Source organism: Scyliorhinus canicula, chromosome 19 (assembly GCF_902713615.1).
Source record: "Scyliorhinus canicula chromosome 19, sScyCan1.1, whole genome shotgun sequence".
Classification (NCBI taxonomy): Eukaryota; Metazoa; Chordata; class Chondrichthyes; order Carcharhiniformes; family Scyliorhinidae; genus Scyliorhinus; species Scyliorhinus canicula.
Window position 1 is genome coordinate 618,054 of NC_052164.1, and position 24,665 is coordinate 642,718.

The following is a 24,665-nucleotide window of genomic DNA, read 5'->3' on the forward strand; positions in this document are numbered from 1 at the left end:
GTGGAGAGACCTCCATTAAACTGGGCAGTTTGCTCAATGACCAACATTGGCACATGGTTGAAATTGAGCGCTATGGGCAAGATGTTAATTTCACGCTTGATGGTCATGTTGAACGTGTACACACTAATGGTGATTTTGATCACCTGGATTTGGATTCTATGGTAAGCTGGTTTTCCATTTGGAGTTCTCACTTGTCGATATACTCTGGCTAAAATTTTCTGTACCGTTGAAAGAGATTCAACTTGGTTACAAATTTAAACATTTCAACAATTTGTGTGTGTGAGAGAGTATGTATGTGAGAGAGTGTGAGACTGTGTGTGTCTGTGTGAGAGAGTGTGTATGTGTGTGTCTGTATGATGTGAGAGAGAGTGGGTGTGTGCGCGCGAGAGATAGAGCGTGCGCGCGAGGGGGAGAGAGAGAGAGAGAGAGTGTGCGCGCGCGCGAGGGGGGAGAGAGAGAGAGAGAGAGAGAGAGTGTGCGCGCGCGCGAGGGGGAGAGAGAGAGAGAGAGAGAGAGTGTGCGCGCGCGCGAGGGGGAGAGAGAGAGAGAGAGAGTGTGCGCACGTGTGCGTGTGTGTGTTAAATGATGCCGCCTTTCCTGCTTGTGTGTCATTGTCCTGGTGAACCGGTCAATCCCGACATGTACAGCTGGTGTACAGCTCACTTACTCACTACTAACCATCTGTCAGTCTAATACAATGAATCTGGCATCACAGGCGATTTGGTGACATCTTGATATTATCACTGGATGAGTGAATCGGTGTCCGAATCCCACGACAATAAGTAGTGGAATTTGAATTCAATTAAAATAAAATCTGGAATTAAAGGTCTAATGATAACCTTAAGAACCTATCTGGTTCACTAATGCCTCCTTCGGTGGCACAATGGTTAGCACTGCTGCCTCACAGTGCCAGGGACCCAGGTTAGCACTGCTGCCTCACAGCGCCAGTAATCCGGGTTCAATTCCAGCCTCGGGTGACTGTGTGGAGTCTGCACGTTCTCCCCGTGTCTGCGTGGGTTTCCTCTGGGTGCTCCGGTTTCCTCCCACAGTCCAAAGATGTGCAGGTTAGGTGTGTTGGCCACGATACATTGCCCCTTAGTATCTATGAATGTACAGGATACGGGGATAGGGCGGGGGAGTGGACCTAGATTGCTCTTTCGGAGGGTCGGTGCAGGTTCGATGAGCTGAATGACCTCCTTCTGCACTGTAGGGATTCTATGGGAAGGAAATCTGTCGTTCTTACCCGGTCTGGCCTACATGTGACTCCAGATCCACAGCAATGTGGTTGACTCTTAAATGCCTCTGAAATAGCCAAACAAGACACTGAGTTGTATCAAAGCTCTGAAAGTTCGAGATTTATTTGAATTTAAATTCTAATTGTGTTAATTTCAGACGTTCTCCATTGAGGCCGACCATTAAGGAGACAGTTTGGTGAAGTAACTCAGGGGATATTAATAAGTTGTACTTATTAAAGATAGGGCGGAACGTGACTGAGGCACTCCACCTCGAGCTTTCCCACCCAGTCTCGGGCACTTGGGCTGGGACTCCCTGTTTCCCGCCTCAAAGATTGGGAATACCGATTGGAAGGAGACTCCCGTGACGGGGCGGAATTGGGATTGGGGCTGGGCTGTGGCTCCGGCAGCAAATCTGTGCCCCCCCCCGGCCCCGCCTGCCATAGCGGGTGTCCCAGTGGACCAATTGGGTTCTCTGACCTGACCCGGCAGGACCCTGCAAAGGGCCCGTTAGATCTAATCTGCATACCATTGACGGGCAGGACACACCATTCCCCAGTCAGGACACACCATTCCCCAGTCAGGTCAGATACTCCAGCATCCCCCCCCCTAGAGTCTGGCTGGCATGAATTGTTGCAAGTCTTGAGGAGCGTGGGCCTGGTGGCCAGCAGCCCAAGGGGTGGAATGGTGGCAAATACCCTCCCAACAATTGCTGCCAAGGTGGGGGGGGGGGGGGGGGGGGGGGTCATGAAGTCCCCCTGACCCCCACCTCATAACAACAGCACCCTTTAAAATGGGCATTCTGATTTCGAGGTGCACACCCTGCCCCTCTCGGGTGCAGCATGGACCCCGGGTGGTCCAATGTCAGGGTACTGGGAGCACCAGTGGGAAGTACGGATTCTCTGGCAGGGACACCTGGTTGGAGAGTACCAGCCTCGATCTCTGTTTCTTTTCTGTAACTTCAGCTTTCCTCTCGACAATGTCACTTGCTGAGTGAAAGCTTCTGTTTACTAACTCATTCCAAACCACAACCCACAGCCTGATCAATGATATTATTGATTTCTAATTGGCCAGAATGAGGCAAGGCTACTTCATAATTGGCTTAAGGGGTGTGTGATCAATCTGTGATTGGTCTAGGTGGGCATGATCAGTTTTTAAGTTTATTTATGTTGTGTCAGGGTCTTTCCAGTTTATTCCTTTATTTCCTCTTTCTTTATTTTTGCCGTTATCATTTTTGATCCTTGGGTGCTTAATGGACATGTGTCTTTAAGGCAAGCAGCAGAGAGAACGAGGCCGACTGCAGCTTTAATGGGACTTTGGAGACTTGAGGTAAATACTGCTGTGGGAGCAGGAGTGATGAACGAGGTAGGTGAGAGATATGCAAGGTTTTGTTCAAGGGGAAGATTACCCCATTTTCATAAACCTATGTAGCCAAACCCAAAACTATTTTAAGGGACACAGGTGCTATGCAAACTCTCTTACTGGAGAGGATTGGGTTTCCCCTCCAGAGAGGTCAATGAGAGCTACAGTATTAGTGAATGGGATAGGTGGAGATTATATTCCTGTTCCATTGTATAAAGTACAATTGGAGTGTGATTTAGTGTCAGGTCCGGCAGTTGTCAGAGTGGTGAAGAAATTCCCAGTGGACGGAGTAGACTTATTTTTGGAGAATGATTTGGCAGCAGTGAACATTGTAGCTTCACCCATGATTATAGAGAGTCCAAGGGAAGTACTGTGGATAGCACATGAGATATCAGTGACAGAGCATGTGGGAATCGGGAAACCAATTGGGCATTAAATGACTCAAAGAAAGAAATGTTGAAAGACATTAATCATTCACCAAATGGCGGTGGCAGTGAATCTGATTCTGCCGATACTGATGAATTTATTTCGACGAGAATGATTCCACCCAGAGGTTTGTCAAAGATAAAATCTGGTAAAGAACCAGATTCTGAGAACTCCAAATACTGAAGGTGACCCTAAGAAGGAGGAATCCAAATCTAATAGTAATGACAGTGATGAAGATTCAGACCAGAGTTCTGAATCAGGTTTTGTTTCTGATTATGAAGTAATGTTAAACAGCTGCTACCGTAATAGATCTGTCACTAACTGATCTTGAACAAATGGCAAGTAGTTCTTCCAAAACTAGGAAAGAAGACAGCTATTCGGTGAAGAAAGTGAACTGGATTTTTCTAAAAGTAAATTTGTCACGGCCACTTGCAGTAAACCCGCTGCCATTCACTTCAAGTGCAAATATTTCTCAGAGCATGCCTGCTTTGAAGGAAAATATACATAATAGCACAGCATCAGTTATTCAAACAAGGACAGCAAGGACTGAAGTGACACCAAGTAAACATCAGATTAACCCACATCCTTTTAAAGGTCCACAGTGCATCTTCTAGGTAATGGAAACAAATAGCAAAGGAGGTGAAATAATTAGTGATAATTAAGGCTGCAGATGGGAATATCAGCCAAACTACCCCCATCCCGACCTGAGCCCCTTCAGCACAGCACAAGCACCCCCGGACCCCACCTCACACTCATATGAATGGTCCCCCTCAGCACCCTAGAGGCAATTGTCAGGAGGGTACACATCACCTTGCCACCCCTCAGTGTGCAATGTGCTAGGAGAAGTCTCCCCAAATATCCTCAGCCTCAAGGACTGAGGGGCCCAGCGCATCTGTGCAAAGGCAAAGCTGAAGCATTCGCAGCAATCTTCAGCAAGTATAGTCGAGTGGATGAACCATCTCCCCCTCCTCCGGAGGTCCCAGCATCACAGATGTCAGTCTTCAGCCAGTAAAATTCACTCTACGTGATATCAAGAAATGGCTGAAGGTACTGGATACGGCAAAGGCTCTGAGCCCTGACAATATCCCAGCAATAGTACTGAAGATTCCAGAACTTGCCGCCCCCCTAGCCAAGCTGTTCCAGTACAGCTACAACACTGACATCTACCCGGCAATGTGGGAAGTTGCCCAGGTGTGTTCTATACACAAGAAACAGGGCAAATCAAACCCAGCCAATTACTGACCCATTGGTCGGGGGATGGGTCGGTAGGCGCCCTTGATGTTTGTGTAGCCGTGGTTAAGGATGGTAGGGCCTCTGGTGGGACAGGAGATGTGTTGGTGGAATTTTGGCAGCACACTCGTGATGTTGGCCTGGTTGAAGTCCCCGGCCACGATGAACAAGGCCTCCGGGTGTTCTGTTTCACTGTTATTTATAGCGGAGGATAATTCATCAAGCGCCTTTGCTGACGCCTGGGGTGGGATGTAGTTTGATTGCAGTTTGCAGGTTGACTATAGTTTGATTTAAAGTTTCCAATTCTTAATTTAAGATGTCCAATTTTTCATATAATTCATTCAGTGCAGAAGGAGTGTCCGTCGAGTCTGAAAGAATCCCTCCCTGGTCCCACTCCCTGGTCCCACTCCCTGGTCCTATTCCCAGAACGCCATCTAACCTACACATCTTTGGACATTAAGGGGCAATTTATCATCGCCAATCCACCAAACCTGCACATCTTTGGACTGTGGTAGGAAACGGCACCGAGAAGAAACCCACGTAGACACGGGGAGAACGTGCAGACTCCGCATGGGCTGTCACCCAAGGCTAGAATCCATGGCGCTGTGAGGCAGCAGTGCTAACCATGTGCTGACCTGAATTTCATTGGGTCCCAAATCTAGGCCTTCCCAAATACCACACTAGTAGAATTCAATTGCAATTTAATTAAAGGTTTAAAATTGCTTCACTCAATAGCTTCTTTACCTTTATTTTAGATATTCTTTGGTGGCTTGATAACCACTGAAAGACTCAGACTGGTCGACAAACCAAACTTCCGAGGCTGTGTGGAGAACATCATGTACAACAATATCAGTGTGATTGACCTGGCGAGAGCACGACATTCACAAACAGAGAGCCTGGTAAGGAACAGTCAGTAAAATCCGACATAAATGAATTTCGGACTCGTCACCGGCTCCTAAATCCATGGCAACTACCTGGTAGAATCGCCCGTCCTGCCAATCATCTTTGTATTTTTGAAAGAACTGATCCTGTTCTGAACCAGTTATCAGATCTGTTAAAGGATATTTGAAAATAGTTTGTAGCAAATATGAAAGATGGGAAATATCAGGAAAAGGGATGTCTGACAGACTAACCCGTTCTCTGGGTCCCCTTTCATTTTGTGTCAATTTGCCACTTTCCATTTCCTTGTGAAACTGTGAAATATTCACGTTAACATTCAGATCTCTTGTACCATAAATAGAAACGATACGGACGGCATACAATTAGTAATTGCAAACACCAAATTAAGCTCAGCAAACTAATAATGAACAGGGGTGGATATAGATCGGGTTGTGTAGGTCAACATTGAGAAATGTGGAGCTTTCTAAAGGTTGAAAATAGTAACATTCTCAGTGAAGTAAATGAAAGGGAGGGGTAGGTGGGTGAAATAGACACACACAGCTGAACACACTCTGACACCAGACAGTGAGTGTGTTACACCTGGACTTGGGATCTACACAACTAAAGCATAACTTGCACACATTAATATTCCAGTCCCTTGGGGCAAAAGCCAGCAATCCATTTGCCACCAGTAGAGCAAGCCAGAAAATAATTAATTGAATTGTCTGTGCATGAAGAGATCACCCAGCCAATCACCCCCTTACTGGAACTTTCATTCTTAACTTTAGGGGCAGTGAAAGGATAATATGAAGCTGCACAATTGTCGAAGAAAGTGCAGTGTTGTGTTCCTTATTCTCAGAAAGTGCACTGAGTATTATCGATTCTGGGCTGAAACTACTGATGACATGGTTATAGGAGAGATTTGGGGAAAAAACATTGCTGTATTCAATAATAATAATAATTGCTTATTGTCACAAGTAGGCTTCAATGAAGTTACTGTGAAAAGCCCCTAGTCGCCACATTCCGGCGCCTGTTTGGGGAGATTGGTACGGGAATTGAACCCGCGCTGCTGACTTGTTCTGAATTACAAGCCAGCCCACTGTGCTCACTGTTCACAGAGATAAAAGCAAATTACTGAGGATACTGGAATCGAAAACAAAAACAGAAGATTCAGATCTCTATGTGCCGCCATCAGCTCCCTTCTCAGCTTTGACCTCTGCCATTAACATTCCCTTTGTCCTGTCCTCCACATCTTTGTCAATCTCCACCAGTTGCCGGCCCCTATCCAGCACCCCCCCCCCCCCCCCCCCCCCCAATAGTATAATCTGGACCCATTCCCGGGATGTGGCATCGCTGGCCAGGTCAGCATTTATTGCCCATCCCTAGTTGCCCTTCAGAAGGTGATGAGCTGCCCCTGAGTGTCGGTCAGGGTGATCCAGACTCGGGCTGTTTGCCCTGTCTCCCTCCACAGAGGCTGTCAGATCTGCTGAGATTGAGTATTTTCTGTTTCTGTTGGATTCACAGAATTGTTATGGGAAATTTATCAGAGTATTTGAAGTTTTTTTTCATGGTAAATAACGACAGATTGTTTTCACCGCTGGTGAATTGGGTCAATATAGGGTTAATATGAGGCAGATATAAAGTGAGAAAGGAAGTTTTTCACATGGTAATTATAAGATGGGATGTATCATCGCACAGCATTGCTGCATTGAGGCAGTGAGAGGCTTTCATGGTTATGCTGTTGGTATAAGTTGGTGTCATTAATCGGTGTTTATCTATTTCTTCACTCAGGGTGATGCAAGATTTCACTGCCCGAGATTCTTCGATAAGGATCGGCCGTATTACCCGATAACCTTCCCAACACCAGCCAGCTTCATTCAGGTACCAGGGCTCCCGATGCAGAACCAACTGTCCGTCAACTTCACTTTCCGATCGTTAGACACGAGTGGCCTGCTTCTTTTCAGCAACTTTTCTGAAGGTGCTGGTTGGCTGGAAATGGGTTTAAGCGAAGGGCAGATCAATATATCGTTCCAACAGACTGGCAAGAAACGGCTGGAGTTTGCTGCAGGTAAAATATTCAGGTTCAACTCCCTCAGCATCCAGCTCTCAATGATGCCCCCCTGTGGTATAGTACAGAGCTGCTTCACCCAGTCTAGTGCACAGCTGAGGGAAGCTGCCTGGTGTAGAATCAGTAATGATGAACGTGAGGGATTATGCAAACCGTCTCCTGATGTTATTTGGTGATGCTTTGGAAAGCGTGTGTTTTTGTGAATGTGAACACGTGTGAGTGTGTTTTGCAAAGGCCCCAGTGACACTCTGTTGAGATGGGAACCTGAATTGTGGGACATTGGCCGAGGTTCCTCTTCTTAGACATTGTAGATACTTCAGGGGACCAGGGATGAAATGGGATGTATTTATGGAAAGATTGTTGTTTTGTTCTGGTACCTGAGGTGGTCAATTATTTAGATTATTTGTTAATGAAAATTTTACACCTCCCCCGTCTGCTGACGATTAATTTTCCGCAAAGAAGTCGATGAACGGTTGCCACCCCCAGGTGAACCCTAACAGTGACCCTCTCAAGGCGAACTTGATTTTCTCCAAACAAAGAAAGCTAGCCATGTCCGATAGCCAGGTCTCCGACTTCGGGGGCTTTGAGTCCCTCCAAGCTAATAGTATCTGTCTCCATGCTACCAGGGATGCTAAGGCCAGAACGTCTGCCTCTTTCTCCTCCTGGGTTCCCGGGTCTTCTGACACCCCGAAAATCGCCACCTCTGGACTCAGCGCCACCCTTGTTTAGATTTTTGACTGAAAGGTGAACTACTGTCTGGTGTACAGTAATTCCGTTATTAGCAGACTAACTCTCCCTTTACTGTGCCAGGTTATAATCTGACCGATGGCCATTGGCACTCTGTACAGCTGCTGGCACGGATGGATTCTGTTGTTGTTGTCATTGATGAGAGGGAGGATTCGCCAGTTCGCATAAACCACGCTTTACGGGTACAAACTGGTGATCAATACTACTTTGGAGGTGGGTGTCAATTTATTTGATCAATTTTTTTACTCCTGTATTTTCTCTAATGTACAGCTTACAGCACAAAGTACCAAGCAGTGACCATCTCCTACAAGAGAGAGAATCTAACCATCTCCCGTTCACACTCAATGGCATCACCATCACTGAATCCCCACCAACAGCATCTTGAGGGTTACCACTGACCAGAAACTGATTGGGACTAGCCCTATATAAAAACAGCAGATTGTAAAAGCTTCTATAGTTCTGTAAAAGGAAAAGATTAGCAAAGACCAATGTGGCCACGGTACAAACAAAGTCGGGGAATTTCTAATGGGGAATAAGGGAATGGCAAAGAAACGAAGCAAATGCTCTGGGCGAGATGGCCTGACCCTTCCCGCTGGTGGTGCAGCCCTATTGCGGGATTGCCGGCAGTCTGGGATACATTGGAACATCCTATTGACAGTGGTGTTGGTCAGAAGGTTTCGCCAGCGGCCAACTCCCAGCCCCAAGGAACACACCACTGAGAGGCCAAAGAATTTTGCCCTTTGTGTCCATCTTCACAGAGTAAAATGCAAAGAAATTCCCCAAAATACTAGAGAACCAGAGAGCAACAATGAGGAACTGATAGAAATGAGAGGAGAAATTAATCTGGTTGAAAATTGATAAATGCCTTGGGGCTTGGCTGAGGGACTGCAGTTCAGCCAAGGCTCACCGATCCGGACCCCCACCATCCCCACCCCCCACCATCCCCACCCCCCACTCACCCCACCACCGCCACTCCAGCCAAGGCTCACCGCTCCGGAGTCCCACCCCCACCATCCCCACCCCCCACCATCCCCACCACTGCCACTCCAGCCAAGGCTCACCGCTCCGGAGTCCCACCCCCACCATCCCCACCCCCCACTCACCCCACCCCCCACTCACCCCACCCCCCACTCACCCCACCACCGCCACTCCAGGGATCCGATGGCACCGTGTGATGAACGGCCATCTCACATGCAGGGATCACCCAGGTGGACGGTGGAAAGTGCTACTGTGGGCAGGAGACAGAAGTTGTCAAACGATGCAGAGCACGAGAGCTCATCGCAGAGCTGGTTGTCAGTACTGAGGGCGTGCCGCATTGGCAGAGGTTCATCATTCCCCCATCCCACAGACTGGCCCAGGGCTATGCAGAAGGGCCCCTCCAGCACGGCCCAGGCACCTGAACCGTACCTTCAGGAGACCGAAGCACTGCTTCATCACACTCCTGGTCGCTGTATGGATGTCATTGTCTCTGCGTCGGTCTGTGGCCTTTGGATAGGCCTCATCAGCCACGACCACAATGGTAAACCCCAGTCACCCAGGAGCTAATGCCCAGCCTGGGGGGGGGGGTCTCAAACATGTCAGGAATCGTTGAGTGTGCCAGGATGAAAGCATCGTGCACACTGCCCGGGTATCGTGCACACTGCCCGGGTATCGTGCACACTGTCCGGGTATCGTGCACACTGCCCGGGTATCGGGGGCGCACTGCCCGGGTATCGGGGGCACACTGCCCGGGTATCGGGCGCACTGCCCGGGTATCGGGCGCACTGCCCGGGTATCGGGCGCACTGCCCGGGTATCGGGGGCGCACTGCCCGGGTATCGGGCGCAGTTGTGTACGACGTGCAGCTGATGGTCACATATCAGCTGCACATTCATCGAATAGAACCTCTTTCGGTTTGAGTATTGCGGCCTGTCATCTGCAGGTGCTCGTCGGGCGACATGCATCCTGTCGATCACCCCCTGGACCCAGCATGGCGGTGAATACTGGTGGGCTCGGTCCACGTTTAAATGGATGTATTGTGCTGAATGAGCATACATTCCGTGACACCGCGGATACACTTGTGCACCGATCTCTGCAGAACCAGGGGCTAAGGTGACTGGTCTGTGGGGTGCGTAGCAGGCTGCGGCAAAGGCAGTCTGTGCCTGGACATCGCCCCAGTCCCCTGGGAGATCATCTCGTTTCCCCCCCCCCCACCCAGCCCACCCAGCCCATCCAGCCTGGCCAGTGTCAGATTCAGCAGCCCACAGTCCTACCTCCTCTCTCCCTCAGCCGTGACGCTTGCTTCTCGATTTTTAAAAGCACAAGTGAACCTCGGTGTTGGGAATATTCCCGGGTGGAGGAGGAGAAACGTGGAGGCTCTGGAGAATACCGGGCCGGACTCTCAGATGTAAAGGGTGTTTACTGTACGTGCGGAGTGGAAAGCATTGACGCTGCTGTCGAGGCAACGAAGAATTGCGATTTGGCGTGAATCTGGCGCCCGCCACTATTTTGGCGTCAAAACCGTATCTCCGCCCAATCACGTTTTCCAATTCCAGCGTCAGCTGACGGAGAATCCCGCGCAGAATGTTTTAGCCGCAACCACTTCCTATGGTCTATATCTCAGCCGTAAATATACACAGCGACTCTGCTCCCACAGCTCTCTGCGGTACGGAGCTTCACAAACTCACAACCCTCAGGGGAGAAATTCCTCCTCACTCTCAAACTGGCTCCTCTTTATTCTGAGATTCTGCCTCTGGTCCAGAACACATGTACAGTAAACACCGTTTGCATATCACTAGCGGGCCTGACCCGGTATTCTCCGGGGCTCCACGATTCTCTGCCTCCGATGGGTCGAGTTCCTGATGGCCCTGGTTCACTTGTGCTTTTAAAAATTGTGAAACTGGCGTTGTGCCCGATGAGGGAGAGAGAGGAGATCGGACACAGAGAGGAGTGACTGTGGGCTGCCGGTCCTGACACCAGGGTGGGGAGGGCCGGGAGTGAGGTGGGCGGACACCCTGCCACGGTCAGGGAGGGGGTGCTGAGCAGGATGGACTCTGACTGAGCTGGGAGACAGTGCGATATATCTGCCAGACCATGGCTCACCAGGCAACTCAGGGGAATGGGGGAGGACACCCGCTCCCAGTGGCCGTCAGATGTCAGTAGTGCTGAACTTTTATGCCACAGGGTATCTTCCAGGCACCCAGTGGGGACCTGTCTGGGATCTCACAGACCTCGGTGCACAGGTGCATCCACACTGTCGTGGAGGCCCTGTATTTCCAGTGTTTGGGGTCAGTTTGTTGGAGATATTCAAGAGGGAGCTGGACGTGGCCCTTGTGGCTATAGTGATCAATGTGAATGGAGTGAAAGCGGGAGTGGGATACTGAATTTACACGATCAGCCATGATATTGAATGGTGGTGCAGACTCGAAGGGCCGCATGGCCTATTTTCTATACTATCTCCCACACTATGGATTCTTTTCTTATGACTTAACCTTTTGTGAGGTACCTTGTTGAATGCCTTCTGCAAGCCCAACTACATCACATCTACTGGTTCCCCTCAATTCACTCTGGTTGAGACTTCCTCAAAAAACTGTAATAAATAAGTCAGACGTTATTTCTGAAGCCATGCAGACTCTGCTCGATTAGATTGTGATTTTCCAAATGTGCTGCTATTACTTCCTAAATAATTGATTCCAACATTTTTTCCAATAATAGATTCATAGAATTTATAGTGCAGAAGGAGGCCATTCGGCCCATTGAGTCTGCACCGGCCCTTGGAAAGACCACCCCACCTAAGCCCATGCCTCCACCCTATCCCCGTAACCCACTAACTCCACCTAACCTTTTTTTTTGGCACTACGGGCAATTTAGCATGGCCAATCCACCTAACCTGCACATCATTGGACTGTGGGAGGAAACCGGAGCACCCGGAGGAAACCCACGCAGACACAGGGAGAATGTGCAGACTCCGCACAGACAGTGACCCAAGCCGGGAATTGAACCTGGGACCCTGGAGTTATGAAGCAACAGTGGTAACTCTCTGTGATACCGTGCTGTCCAATAATAGATGTTAGGCTAATCGGTGTATATGTACCTGGTTTTTTTGCCTCCCCTTTTTGAAAGGGGGTGTCACTTTGGCAGTTTTCCAATCCTCTGTTACTTCTCCAGAATTCAAGTAAAGGTTTTTGGAAAATTACAACCAATGCATCCACTACATCTGTAGCTAATTCTTTTCGGATCCCAGGATGGAAACCATCAGGGTCAGGGGGACGTATCTGCCATTAGCCCTATTAGTTTGTCTAATACTACTTCTCCAGTGATGGTGATGGTATTTAATTCCTCCCCCGTATTCTTTAGTATTGATGGGATGTTCAAAGTATCTTGCATCGTAAAGACTGATGAAAAATATCTGTTTAACTCCTCTGCCATTTCCTTATTCCCCAAAACTACTCCCCAGATTAATTCTCTAAGGGGCCGATGTTCATTTTGACCTCTCCCTTTTTACATATCTAAAGAAGCTCTGATTGTCAGTTTTTATATTCCTCACTCATTTGCCCTCGTAGTTTACTTTCTCTCTCTCTATTATCTTTTTAGCCCTCCTTTGTTGGATTCTGAATTTATTCCAGTCTTCGGGGCTATCACTGACCTTTTTGGCTCCTTCTCTGCTTTTTCTTTCAACTTTAATACTCTCGTTAACTTCCTTAGTTAGCCATTGTTGGTTTATCCCTCTGTAGAATCTTTCCTCCATATTGGGTTATAATTTTGGAGAATCATGAATTACCTCTTTAAAGGGCAGCACGATGGCCTAGTGGTTAGCACTGGGACTGCGGCGCTGTGGACCCAGGTTCGATCCCGGCTCTGGGTCACTGTCCGTGTGGAGTTTGCACATTCTCCCCGTGTCTGCGTGGGTTTCACACCCACAACCCAAAGATGTGCAGGGTAGGTGGATTGGCCATGCTAAATTGCCCCATAATTGGAAAACAAAAATTGGGTACCCTAAATTTAAAAAAAAGTCACCTATAATTATTGCTCCATTCTTTTCACTTCTATTGTTTATTGATTTATATCCTTTCTACAGTTTGGCCAACTCTCCTTGTTTGCTCTGTTATTCTGGCAAATTCAGTAAGAAGTCTTACAACACCAGGTTAAAGTCCAACATGTTAAAGTCCAGCACGGTAGCATTGTGGATAGCACAATCGCTTCACAGCTCCAGGGTCCCAGGTTCGATTCCCGGCTTGGGTCACTGTCTGTGTGGAGTCTGCACATCCTCCCCGTGTGTGCGTGGGTTTCCTCCGGGTGCTCCGGTTTCCTCCCACAGTCCAAAGATGTGCAGGTTAGGTGGGTTGGCCATGATAAATTGCCCTTGGTGTCCAAAATTGCCCTTAGTGTTGGGTGGGGTTACTGGGTTATGGGGATAGAGTGGAGGTGTTGACCTTGGGTAGGGTGCTCTTTCCAAGAGCCGGTGCAGACTCGATGGGCTGAATGGCCTCCTTCTGCACTGTAAATTCTATGAAATTCTATGTTTGTTTCAAACACTAGCTTTCGGAGCACTGCTCCTTCCTCAGGTGAATCTTACTGTGCTCACCCCAGTCCAACGCCAGCATCTCCACATTCTGGCAAATTATCATTATTTAGGCTTCACAATATCTTCTTCATTTTCATTTCTTTCTGACATTATTCTTTATCTCTGGTGTTCATGATTCTTGACCCAGCCACTTATTTTTTAGCCATATGTATTCTGCTCTTAAAATCAGCCTTTCATTGAAAATTGAGCCTTTCTTCTGTCTCTGTAAACGCTAACACACACCCTCACTTTCTACCCTGACTGTGCACAGGCTGTCCCTCCAGTGTGCGGAACTTGGGCTGTTTCTCCAATGTGAGTGTGTTCCATGGTTGCATGCAGCGGATCCACGTGGACAATTATCTTGTGGATTTGGAGCTAGTAAAACAACGCAAACTAGGAAGATATGCAGAAATGCTGTTTAACACATGTGGGATAACAGACAGGTTGGTGAATTATAAAATTCAAAACAAATTGAAACTGCTAAACCAGGTCAGTGACCCTCATCCCGAATAAGGGCAGCACGGTAGCACAGTGGTTAGCACTGTTGCTTCACAGCTCCAGGATCCCAGGTTTGATTCCCGGCTTGGGTCACTGTCTGTGCGGAGTCTGCACGTTCTCCCCGTGTCTGTGTGGGTTTCCTCCGGCTGCTCCGGTTTCCGCTCACAAGCCCCGAAAGACATGCTGTTAGGTGAATTGGACATTCTGAATTCTCCCTCTGTGTACCCGAACAGGCGCCAGAATGTGGCAAGTCGGGGATTTTCACAGTAACTTCATTGCAGTGTTAATGTTAGCCTATTGTGACAATAAAGATTACTTTAAACTGTGATTCTGTAGTTACACAATGAGTGATCCTCACCCTGAATAAAAAGTAACCCTGTCCAGTTAGTGAGTGATCCTTACCCTGAATAAACAGCGACTGTACAGTTACACAGTGAGTGATCCTCACCCTGAATAAACAGTGACTCTGTACAGTTACACAGTGAGTGATCCTCACCCTGAATAAACAGTGACTCTGTACAGTTCCACAGGGAGTGATCCTCACCCTGAATAAACAGTGACTCTGTACAGTTACACAGGGAGTGATCCTCACCCTGAATAAACAGTGACTCTGTCCAGTTACACAGTGAGTGATCCTTACCCTGAATAAACAGTGACTCTGTACAGTTACACAGGGAGTGATCCTCACCCTGAATAAACAGTGACTCTGTACAGTTACACAGGGAGTGATCCTCACCCTGAATAAACAGTGACTGTACAGTTACACAGTGAGTGATCCTTACCCTGAATAAACAGTGACTCTGTACAGTTACACAGGGAGTGATCCTCACCCTGAATAAACAGTGACTCTGTACAGTTACACAGGGAGTGATCCTTACCCTGAATAAACAGTGACTCTGTACAGTTACACAGGGAGTGATCCTCACCCTGAATAAACAGCGACTCTGTACAGTTACACAGTGAGTGATCCTTACCCTGAATAAACAGTGACTCTGTACAGTTACACAGTGAGTGATCCTTACCCTGAATAAAGAGTGACTCTGTACAGTTACACAGTGAGTGATCCTCACCCTGCTGAATAAACAGAGACTCTGTACAGTTACACAGTGAGTGATCCTCACCCTGAATAAACAGTGACTCTGTACAGTTACACAGTGAGTGATCCTCACCCTGAATAAACAGCGACTCAGCTTACATAACGTTTTGTTAACAAAATTGTTGTTGGTTGTGAACTGATGGTTTTGTGTCATTCACTGTCTTAATCATGTTATTTTTTCCTTTTTCATGATTGGCAGATGTACCCCAAATTTGTGTGAACATGGAGGAGTCTGTCTGCAGACTTCAGAGAATTTTGTCTGTGATTGTGAGAGGACAGGATATAAAGGACCAACTTGTCACAGCTGTGAGTAATGGCAATAAGCTGGTCTGTGGTAGGAGCTGTGGATGATGAAAACAGTGGAGAGACATAGGAATTTGGAAAATAGGAACAGGGGGAGGCCATTCGGCCCTTCGAGCCTTCTCCGCCATTCATCACGATCAGGGCTGATCATCCAACTCAATAGCCTAATCCTACTTTCCCCCATAGCCTTTGATCCCCTTCACCCCAAGTGTTATATCTAATTGCTTCTTGAATACATACAATGTTTTGGCCTCAACTACTTCCTGTGGTAACGAATTCCACAGACTCACCACTCTCTTAGTGAAGAAATGTCTCCTTATCTCTGTCCTAAATGGTCTACCCCGTATCCTCAGACAGTGATCCGTGGTTATGGATGCACCCACCTTCAGTAACTGGTGTACGAGGAATCCAGGTCCCGCTGCACATTCCCCTCCTAATTTATGACCATTCAGATAATAGTCTGCTGTCTCATTTTTTTTTACAAAAGTGGATATCCTCGGATTTATCCACATTATACTGCGTCGGCCATTCGTTTGCCCACTCACTCAACTTGCCCAAATCACACTGAAGGATCTCTGCATCCTCCTCACAGCTCACCCTCCCACCCAACTTGGTGTCATCTGCAAATTTGGAGATATGACATTTTGTTCCCTGATCTAAATCATTAATATATATTGTGAATAGTTGGGGTCCCAGCACCGATCCCTGTGGTACCCCATTAGTCACTACCTGCCAATTTGAAAAAGACCTGTTAATTCCTACTCTTTGTTTCCTGTCTATCAGCCGGTTTTCTATCCATCTCAATATACCTCCCCCAATCCCATGCTCTTTAATTTTACACGCTAATCTTTTATGTGGGACTTTGTCAAAAGCCTTCTGAAAAGTCCAAATATATCACATCCACTGGCTCCCCCTCGTCAACTCTACTCGTTACATCCTCGAAGAATTCCAGTCAATTTGTCAAGCATGATTTTCCCTTCATAAATCCATGCCGACTCTGTCCAATCCTGTCACTGTTTTCTAAGTGCTCTGCTATAAAATCTTTGAAAGTAGATTCTAGACTTTTTTCCACTATCAATGTCAGGCTGACTGGTCTATAATTCCCTGTTTCACTCTCTACCTCCCTTTCTAAATAGTGGAGTTACATTAGCCACCCTCCAATCTGCAGGAACTGTTCCAGAGTCTATAGAATCCTGGAAGATGACCATCAATGTATCCACTATTTCTAGAGCCACTTCCTTAAGTACTCTGGACTCATCAGGCCCTGGGGATTTATCCGCCTTCAATCCCATTAATTTCCCCAACACCATTTCTCTACTAATATTGATCTCCTTCAGTTCCTCCCTCCCACTAAACTTTCCATCCCCAGCATTTCTGGTATCTGACTGGTGTCCTCCTTTGTGAAGACAGAACCAAAGTATGTATTTAGTTGCTCAGCCATTTCTTTGTCCCCTATTATAAATTCCCCTGTTTCTGGCTGTAAGGGACCTACATTTGTCTTCACCAATCTTTTTCTCTTCATGTACTGAAATAAACTTTTACTGTCAATTTTTATGTTCCCTGCAAGCTTACTCTCGTACTCTATTTTACCCTTCTTAATCAATCATTGGTCCTCCTTTGCTGAATTCTAAACTGCTCCCAATCCCCAGACCTGTTGTTTTTCTTGGCCAATTTGTATGCTTCTTCCGTGGATCGAATACTATCTCTAATTTCCCTTGCAAGCCATGGATTGGCACCTTTCCAGCTTAAATTTTGTGCCAGATTGGTGTTATGGACCAGGGTTTAGAAAACTCCAAAGTATATCATGGAGTTCACCTGACCTACAACAGTTTATTGATTTTGGTTACAATCAGCACAATGGCCGTGCCTTTCAGATGTTATTCAACAGAGGCCTGAAGCATTTTAAATCAAAAACAAACTTTATTCAACAAATTTAGTTAATATTTTTATAAACACACAATACGCATTTCATCAACAACAAACATAAATACCCCACACAGCTACAATAATCTATGTATAACCCTTAATAAATTCCCCCCTTTAACTGTTCCAATTTAATAACAAGATCCCATAAACCAGAAACCCCTATTCAAAGGTGTGACCCAGTACACGGCACTCAACGCCTGGTCTGGATGCTCCTGTTTCCTTTCCAAAACAGCAGGTTTTAATTCCTTTCAGAAAACAGTTATTTCTTTTCAAGTTATCAAGCAGTCTGAAAACAGCTTTGAAACTGAAGACAGAGAGACACTCCAAGATACTTCTCCGTCTGAATACAGCAGCCAAATATGAAAACGAAAGCAAAAACTCAGAGCCACAAACAAGCCCAAACCAAATCGAAAGTAAAACCGACTTCCAGAGCCACAGCCCAGCTCCACCCACACAATGACATCACTGAAACCATGTGATAAGACAAAAACATTTCTTAAAGGGACACTCCCACGTCATAGGAATAAACAATTGTTTAACCATGCACTCCTTGAAAAGCTCCAGAGGGAGCTTTACTCTGTTTCTAACCCCATGCTGTACCTGTCCTGTGAGTGTTTGATGGGGACAGTGTAGAGGGAGCTTTACTCTGTATCTAACCCCGTGCTGTACCTGTCCTGTGAGTGTTTGATGGGGACAGTGTAGAGGGAGCTTTACTCTGTATCTAACCCCGTGCTGTACCTGTCCTGGGAGTGTTTGATGGGTACAGTGTAGAGGGAGCTTTACTCTTGTTTCTAACCCCATGCTGCATCTGTGAGTGTTTGATGGGGACAGTGTAGAGGGAGCTTTACTCTGTATCTAACCCCGTGCTGTACCTGTCCTGGGAGTGTTTGATGGGGACAGTGTCGAGGGAGCTTTACTCTGTATCTAACCCCGTGCTGTACCTGTCCTGGGAGTGTTTGATGGGGACAGTGTATAAGAACATAAGAACTAGGAGCAGGAGTAGGCCATCTGGCCCCTCGAGCCTGCTCCGCCATTCAATTAGATCATGGCTGATCTTTTGTAGACTCAGCTCCACTTTCCGGCCCGAACACCATAACCCTTAATCCCTTTATTCTTCAAAAAACTATCTATCTTTACCTTAAAAACATGTAATGAAGGAGCCTCAACTGCTTCACTGGGCAAGGAATTCCATAGATTCACAACCCTTTGGGTGAAGAAGTTCCTCCTAAACTCAGTCCTAAATCTACTTCCCTTTATTTTGAGGCTATGTCCCCTAGTTCTGCTGTCACCCGCCAGTGGAAACAACCTGCCCGCATCTATCCTATCTATTCCCTTCATAATTTTAAATGTTTCTATAAGATCCCCCCTCATCCTTCTAAATTCCAACGAGTACAGTCCCAGTCTACTCAACCTCTCCTCATAATCCAATCCCTTCAGCTCTGGGATTAACCTAGTGAATCTCCTCTGCACACCCTCCAGCGCCAGTACGTCCTTTCTCAAGTAAGGAGACCAAAACTGAACACAATACTCCAGGTGTGGCCGCACTAACACCTTATACAATTGCAACATAACCTCCCTAGTCTTAAACTCCATCCCTCTAGCAATGAAGGACAAAATTCCATTTGCCTTCTTAATCACCTGTTGCACTTGTAAACCAACCTTCTGTGACTCATGCACTAGCACACCCAAGTCTCTCTGAACAGCGGAATGCTTTAATATTTTATTGTTTAAATAATAATCCTGTTTGCTGTTATTCCTACCAAAATGGATAACCTCACATTTGTCAACATTGTATTCCATCTGCCAGACCCGAGCCCATTCACTTAACCTATCCAAATCCCTCTGCAGACTTCCAGTATCCTCTGCACTTTTCGCTTTACCACTCATCTTAGTGTCATCTGCAAACTTGGACACATTGCCCTTGGTCCCCAACTCCAAATCATCTATGTAAATTGTGAACAATTGTGGGCCCAACACGGATCCCTGAGGGACACCACTAGCTACTGATTGCCAACCAGAGAAACACCCATTTATCCCAACTCTTTGCTTTCTATTAATTAACCAATCCTCTATCCATGCTACTACTTTACCCTTAATGCCATGCATCTTTATCTTATGCAGCAACCTTTTGTGTGGCACCTTGTCAAAGGCTTTCTGGAAATCCAGATATACCACATCCATCGGCTCCCCGTTATCTACTGCACTGGTAATGTCCTCAAAAAATTCCACTAAATTAGTTAGGCATGACCTGCCTTTTACGAACCCATGCTGCGTCTGCCCAATGGGACAATTTCTATCCAGATGCCTCGCTATTTCTTCCTTGGTGATAGATTCCAGCATCTTCCCTATTACCGAAGTTAAGCTCACTGGCCTATAATTTCCTGCTTTCTGCCTATCTCCTTTTTTAAACAGTGGCGTCACGTGTAGAGGGAACTTTACTTTGTATCTAACCCCGTGCTGTACCTGTCCTGGGAGTGTTTGATGGGGACAGTGTAGAGGGAGCTTTACTCTGTATCTAACCCCTTGCTGTACCTGTCCTGGGAGTGTTTGATGGGGACTTTGTAGAGGGAGTTTTACTCTGTATCTAACTCCATGCTGTACCTGTCCTGGGAGTGTTTGATGGGGACAGTATGAGGGAGCGTTACTCTATATTAACCCCGTGCTGTACCTGTCCTGGGAATGTGTGATGATCTTTACCAAAACAAAATTTTATGGAAAGTGTGAGATTGTGGCTGGGCAGAATGGTGGGGAATACAGTTGCTGTGGTTATGCCTGGAGTGAGTTTGTGACACTCTCTTTTTCTCCTCTTTTATTACTCTATCCCTCAATTCATTGTTCCCGTCTCTCCTCCTTCATCCCACCTTTCCTTCTCATTTTATTTTTTCAATCAATTTCAAGCCCTTTATCCAGAGTCATGTGATGGGTATAGAAAGCTGGGTGTTCGAACATCTGGAAACTACACCATTGACCCTGATGGCAGTGGTCCAGCGAGACCCTTTACTGTTCGCTGCACAATGACAGGTAGTTACTGCTTTCCTCCAGCACCTTCACTGGGCCCATTCTGTTCAGCTAACATCCCAATAACCTGCGTTCCTGTGGGACAGGCACCTCCTACAATAGGAGTCACTGGACCCAGTTTTGGTATCACTGGATCACACTGCACTGTCACCCCAGGGTGCGGTATGACTGGATCATGCTGGGGGTGATGGATTGGGGGGAGTGATGGATTGGGGGGAGTGATGGATTGGGGGGAGTGATGGATTGGGGGGAGTGATGGATTGGGGGGGTTATAGGTTGGGGGGGTGATGGATTCGGAGGTGATGATGGTTTGGGGAGGTCATGGATGGGGGCGGTGATGGTTTGGGGGATTGATGGTTTGGGGGTGTGATGGATTGGGGGTGCTGTTGAATTAGGGGTGTGGGTAAATCTGTGCAGTGGATTGGGGAAATGGAAGGGTGCTGGATTGGATTGGGAGGGTTGTTTTGGGAATATGGTGCTTGAGTGGGGGTGTGGGCGGGGGGGTTTGGTTGCAGGTTTGGGGCAAGGCTCTAGATCAGGAGTGTGTGGTGGTGTCGGAGTGGGTGCTGCGTTGGGGAGTGTAGGTGGTGCTAGATTGAGGTAATAAGCTTGGAACTGATGCAGTGATCCTCTATTGACAGAGCGCAAAGCTTGGACTATTGTCTACCACCTCCAACAATATGAGACTAAAGTTACAGGATCATCTTTGGAGAAACCTTTTGTGGGTCAGATCAAATATTACAACAACACCGAGGAGGAGATCTCTGCAATAACACTGGCTGCTGAGTACTGTGAACAGAGTCTATCCTTCTCCTGCTACAGATCCCGGCTCCTCAATAGTCCAGGTGAGAAATCAGCCGTTACTATTAAACCCAAACTCACCGGGAGAACCTCCTGTAGCTCTGCCCTGCGCCTCATCCCACACAGCATGTCCGGAGCACTGCATCTCCCAGATTCCCGGGCTGCCTCTCCCGGATTCCCCGGCCTGTCTCTCCCGGATTCCCCGGCCTGTCTCTCCCGGATTCCCCGGCGTTCCTCTCCCAGATTCCCCAGCCTGCCTCTCCCAGATTCCCCGGCGTTCCTCTCCCAGATTCCCCCGCCTGCCTCTCCTAGATTCCCCGGCGTTCCTCTCCCGGATTCCCCGGCCTGCCTCTCCCGGATTCCCCAGCCTGTCTCTCCCAGATTCCCCGGCGTTCCTCTCCCGGATTCCCCAGCCTGCCTCTCCCAGATTCCCCGGCGTTCCTCTCCCGGATTCCCCAGCCTGCCTCTCCCGGATTCCCCAGCCTGCCTCTCCCGGATTCCCCAGCGTTCCTCTCCCGGATTCCCCGGCCTGTCTCTCCCGGATTCCCCAGCCTGTCTCTCCCGGATTCCCCAGCCTGCCTCTCCCGGATTCCCCAGCCTGTCTCTCCCGGATTCCCCAGCCTGCCTCTCCCGGATTCCCCAGCCTGCCTCTCCCGGATTCCCCAGCCTGCCTCTCCCGGATTCCCCAGCCTGTCTCTCCCGGATTCCCCGGCCTGCATCTCCCGGATTCCCCTGTCTGCATCTCCCGGATTCCCCAGCCTGTCTCTCCCAGATTCCCAGCCTGCCTCTCCCGGATTCCCCAGCCTGCCTCTCCCGGATTCCCCGGCCTGTCTCTCCCGGATTCCCCAGCCTGCCTCTCCCGGATTCCCCAGCCTGTCTCTCCCAGATTCCCAGCCTGTCTCTCCCGGATTCCCCAGCCTGTCTCTCCCGGATTCCCCGGCCTGTCTCTCCCGGATTCCCCAGCCTGTCTCTCCCGGATTCCCCGGCCTGTCTCTCCCGGATTCCCCGGCCTGCCTCTCCCGGATTCCCCAGCCTGCCTCTCCCGGATTCCCCAGCCTGTCTCTCCCGGATTCCCCGGCCTGTCTCTCCCAGATTCCCCGGCGTTCCTCTCCCAGATTCCCAGCCTGCCTCTCCCAGATTCCCCGGTCCGCCGCTCCCCGGTCCACCTCTCTGATACATCTGCCTCTCTCTGTGATCTCTCCTCTTAGCTGGGCTGCCTTTCTCCTGGTGGCTGGGCAGAGGGTCTGAGAAACATTTCTATTGGGGAGGTGCAAGTCCCGGAAGTCAGAGATGTGCCTGTGGGATGGAGAGAAGCTGCACAGACCCAAAGTATTACTGCAACTGTGATGCAGACTATGGACTGTGGTGAGTTTAGCTGCGTGATTCCTGTCACTGAAAGAAGCTGAACCCGTCCTGTCTATTATTTCATTCTGTTCATTTAAGGATATTGGAAAATGTCTCGCACCCTGCTCCCTGCTCCCATCCAGCCCTGGATCTCTCTCTCTCGCTGTAGAATTAATCTTTCTGTCTTCCACAGGAAATCGGATCAAGGTTTGCTGAAGTATAAGGAAGATTTACCGGTTACTAAAGTTGTTGTTGGCGACACATTTCGTTCGGGCTCTGAGGCCCGGTTTAATGTGGGCCCTTTGCGTTGCTATGGAGATGGTGAGTGTTCGAGGGCCAGCCGGTGGGGAGCGGGTGGTGGACATGAGCAGCAGGTTCCCCAGGTTAAAATGAAGCAGAAAGCTGGAATTGTGAAATAAACACAGAAAAATCTGGAAATATTCAGCAGGTCTGACAGCAGCTGTGGAGAGAGAAACAGAGTCAATGACCTTTCAGCAGATAGGTTCCTGGAGGTGGGCAGGATGGTGGAACACGGTGCATTGGAGGAGGGGAGGGGTGGTTTGAGGAGATGCTGTATTCTGGAGTTGGGAGGGGTTAGGGGGACGAGGAGCTGTGTCTCTTACCCCAAAGGAGATGTGAAGGGGTTGTGTTAGCAATTCTGGAAAGTGTGAAAATAGATAAGTCCCCTGGGCCGGATGGGATTTATCCTAGGATTCTCTGGGAAGCTAGGGAGGAGATTGCTGAGCCTTTGGCTTTGTCTACAGGAATAGTGCCAGAAGACTGGAGGATAGCAAATGTCCCGTTGTTCAAGAAGGGGAGTAGAGACAACCCCGGTAACTATAGACCAGTGAGCCTTACTTATGTTGTGGGCAAAGTCTTGGAATGGTTTATAAGAGATCGGATGTCTGGAAAGGAATAATTTGATTAGAGATAGTCAACATGGTTTTGTGAAGGGTAGGTCGTGCCTCACAAACCTTATTGAGTTCTTCGAGAAGGTGACCAAACAGGTGGATGAGGGTAAAGCAGTTGATGTGGTGTATATGGATTTCAGTAAAGCGTTTGATAAGGTTCCCCACGGTAGGCTATTGCAGAAAATACAGAGGCATGGGATTTAGGGTGATTTAGCAGTTTGGATCAGAAATTGGCTAGCTGATAGAAGACAAAGAGTGGTGGTTGATGGGAAATGCGCTGACTGGTGTCCAGTTACTAGTGGTGTACCACAAGGATCTGTTTTGGGACCGTTGCTGTTTGTCATTTTTATAAATGACCTGGAGGAGGGCGTAGAAGGATGGGTGAGTAAATTTGCAGATGACACTAAAGCCGGTGGAGTTGTGGACAGTGCAGAAGGATGTTATAAGTTACAGAGGGACATAGATCATATGAGGGAAGGCTGAGGGACTTGAGGCTGTTTTCGTTAGAGAGAAGAAGGTTAAGAGGGGACTTAATTGAGGCATACAAGATGATCAGAGGATTAGATAGGGTGGACATTGAGAGCCTTTTTCCTCGGATGGTGATGTCCAGCACGAGGGGACATAGCTTTAAATTGAGGGGAGATAGATATAGGACAGATGTCAGAGGTAGGTTCTTTACTCAGAGAGTAGTAAGGGCGTGGAATGCCCTGCCTGCAACAGTAGTGGACTCGCCAACACTAAGGGCATTTAAATGGTCATTGGATAGACATATGGATGATAAGGGAATAGTGTAGATGGGCTTTAGAGGGGTTTCACAGGTCGGCGCAACATCGAGGGCCGAAGGGCCTGTACTGCGCTGTAATGTTCTCTGTGTCACTGGATTCTGGTGGGGCGGAGGTGGGATGTGACGGGGAAATTGGTGATTTTCTGGTGATAATGATATTTTATTGAAATAGTTGTTTGATGGTCCCCCCCATTGAAATGTTTGCTTTTTGCACAGGGGGTTCCTGGAACACAGCTTCATTTGTTCACGGGAATTATCTAACATTCCCCAGCTTCAATCCAGGCCCGAGTGCTGACATTTCACTCTATTTTAAAACTACATCTTCCTCCGGTGTCTTCCTGGAGAATTCCGGACACTGGCACTTCCTGGAGGATTCCAGATATTCCAGATACAGGAATTTTATCCGGCTCGAACTGAAATGTGAGTTTTATTATTTGAAATTATGGAAGGAGTAAAATAACAATTGAAACATATTTTAAAAAGGTTTCAACCCAAAGTG

At 47.9% G+C, this 24,665-nt stretch overlaps 1 protein-coding gene across 1 annotated transcript in view; it reads left to right on the plus strand.

The window, feature by feature from the left end:
• Positions 1–24,665, plus strand: part of cntnap1 (contactin associated protein 1) — a 70,676-nt gene that overhangs the window by 17,192 nt on the left and 28,819 nt on the right. Inside the window, exons 2-12 of the mRNA XM_038779774.1 lie at positions 7–161; positions 5,006–5,149; positions 6,921–7,197; positions 8,008–8,157; positions 13,757–13,928; positions 15,279–15,385; positions 20,207–20,329; positions 20,968–21,171; positions 22,336–22,492; positions 22,665–22,792; positions 24,383–24,586. Of these exons, the coding sequence (XP_038635702.1) occupies positions 7–161; positions 5,006–5,149; positions 6,921–7,197; positions 8,008–8,157; positions 13,757–13,928; positions 15,279–15,385; positions 20,207–20,329; positions 20,968–21,171; positions 22,336–22,492; positions 22,665–22,792; positions 24,383–24,586 (1,821 nt within the window). The remainder of the gene's footprint in view (positions 1–6; positions 162–5,005; positions 5,150–6,920; positions 7,198–8,007; positions 8,158–13,756; positions 13,929–15,278; positions 15,386–20,206; positions 20,330–20,967; positions 21,172–22,335; positions 22,493–22,664; positions 22,793–24,382; positions 24,587–24,665) is intronic.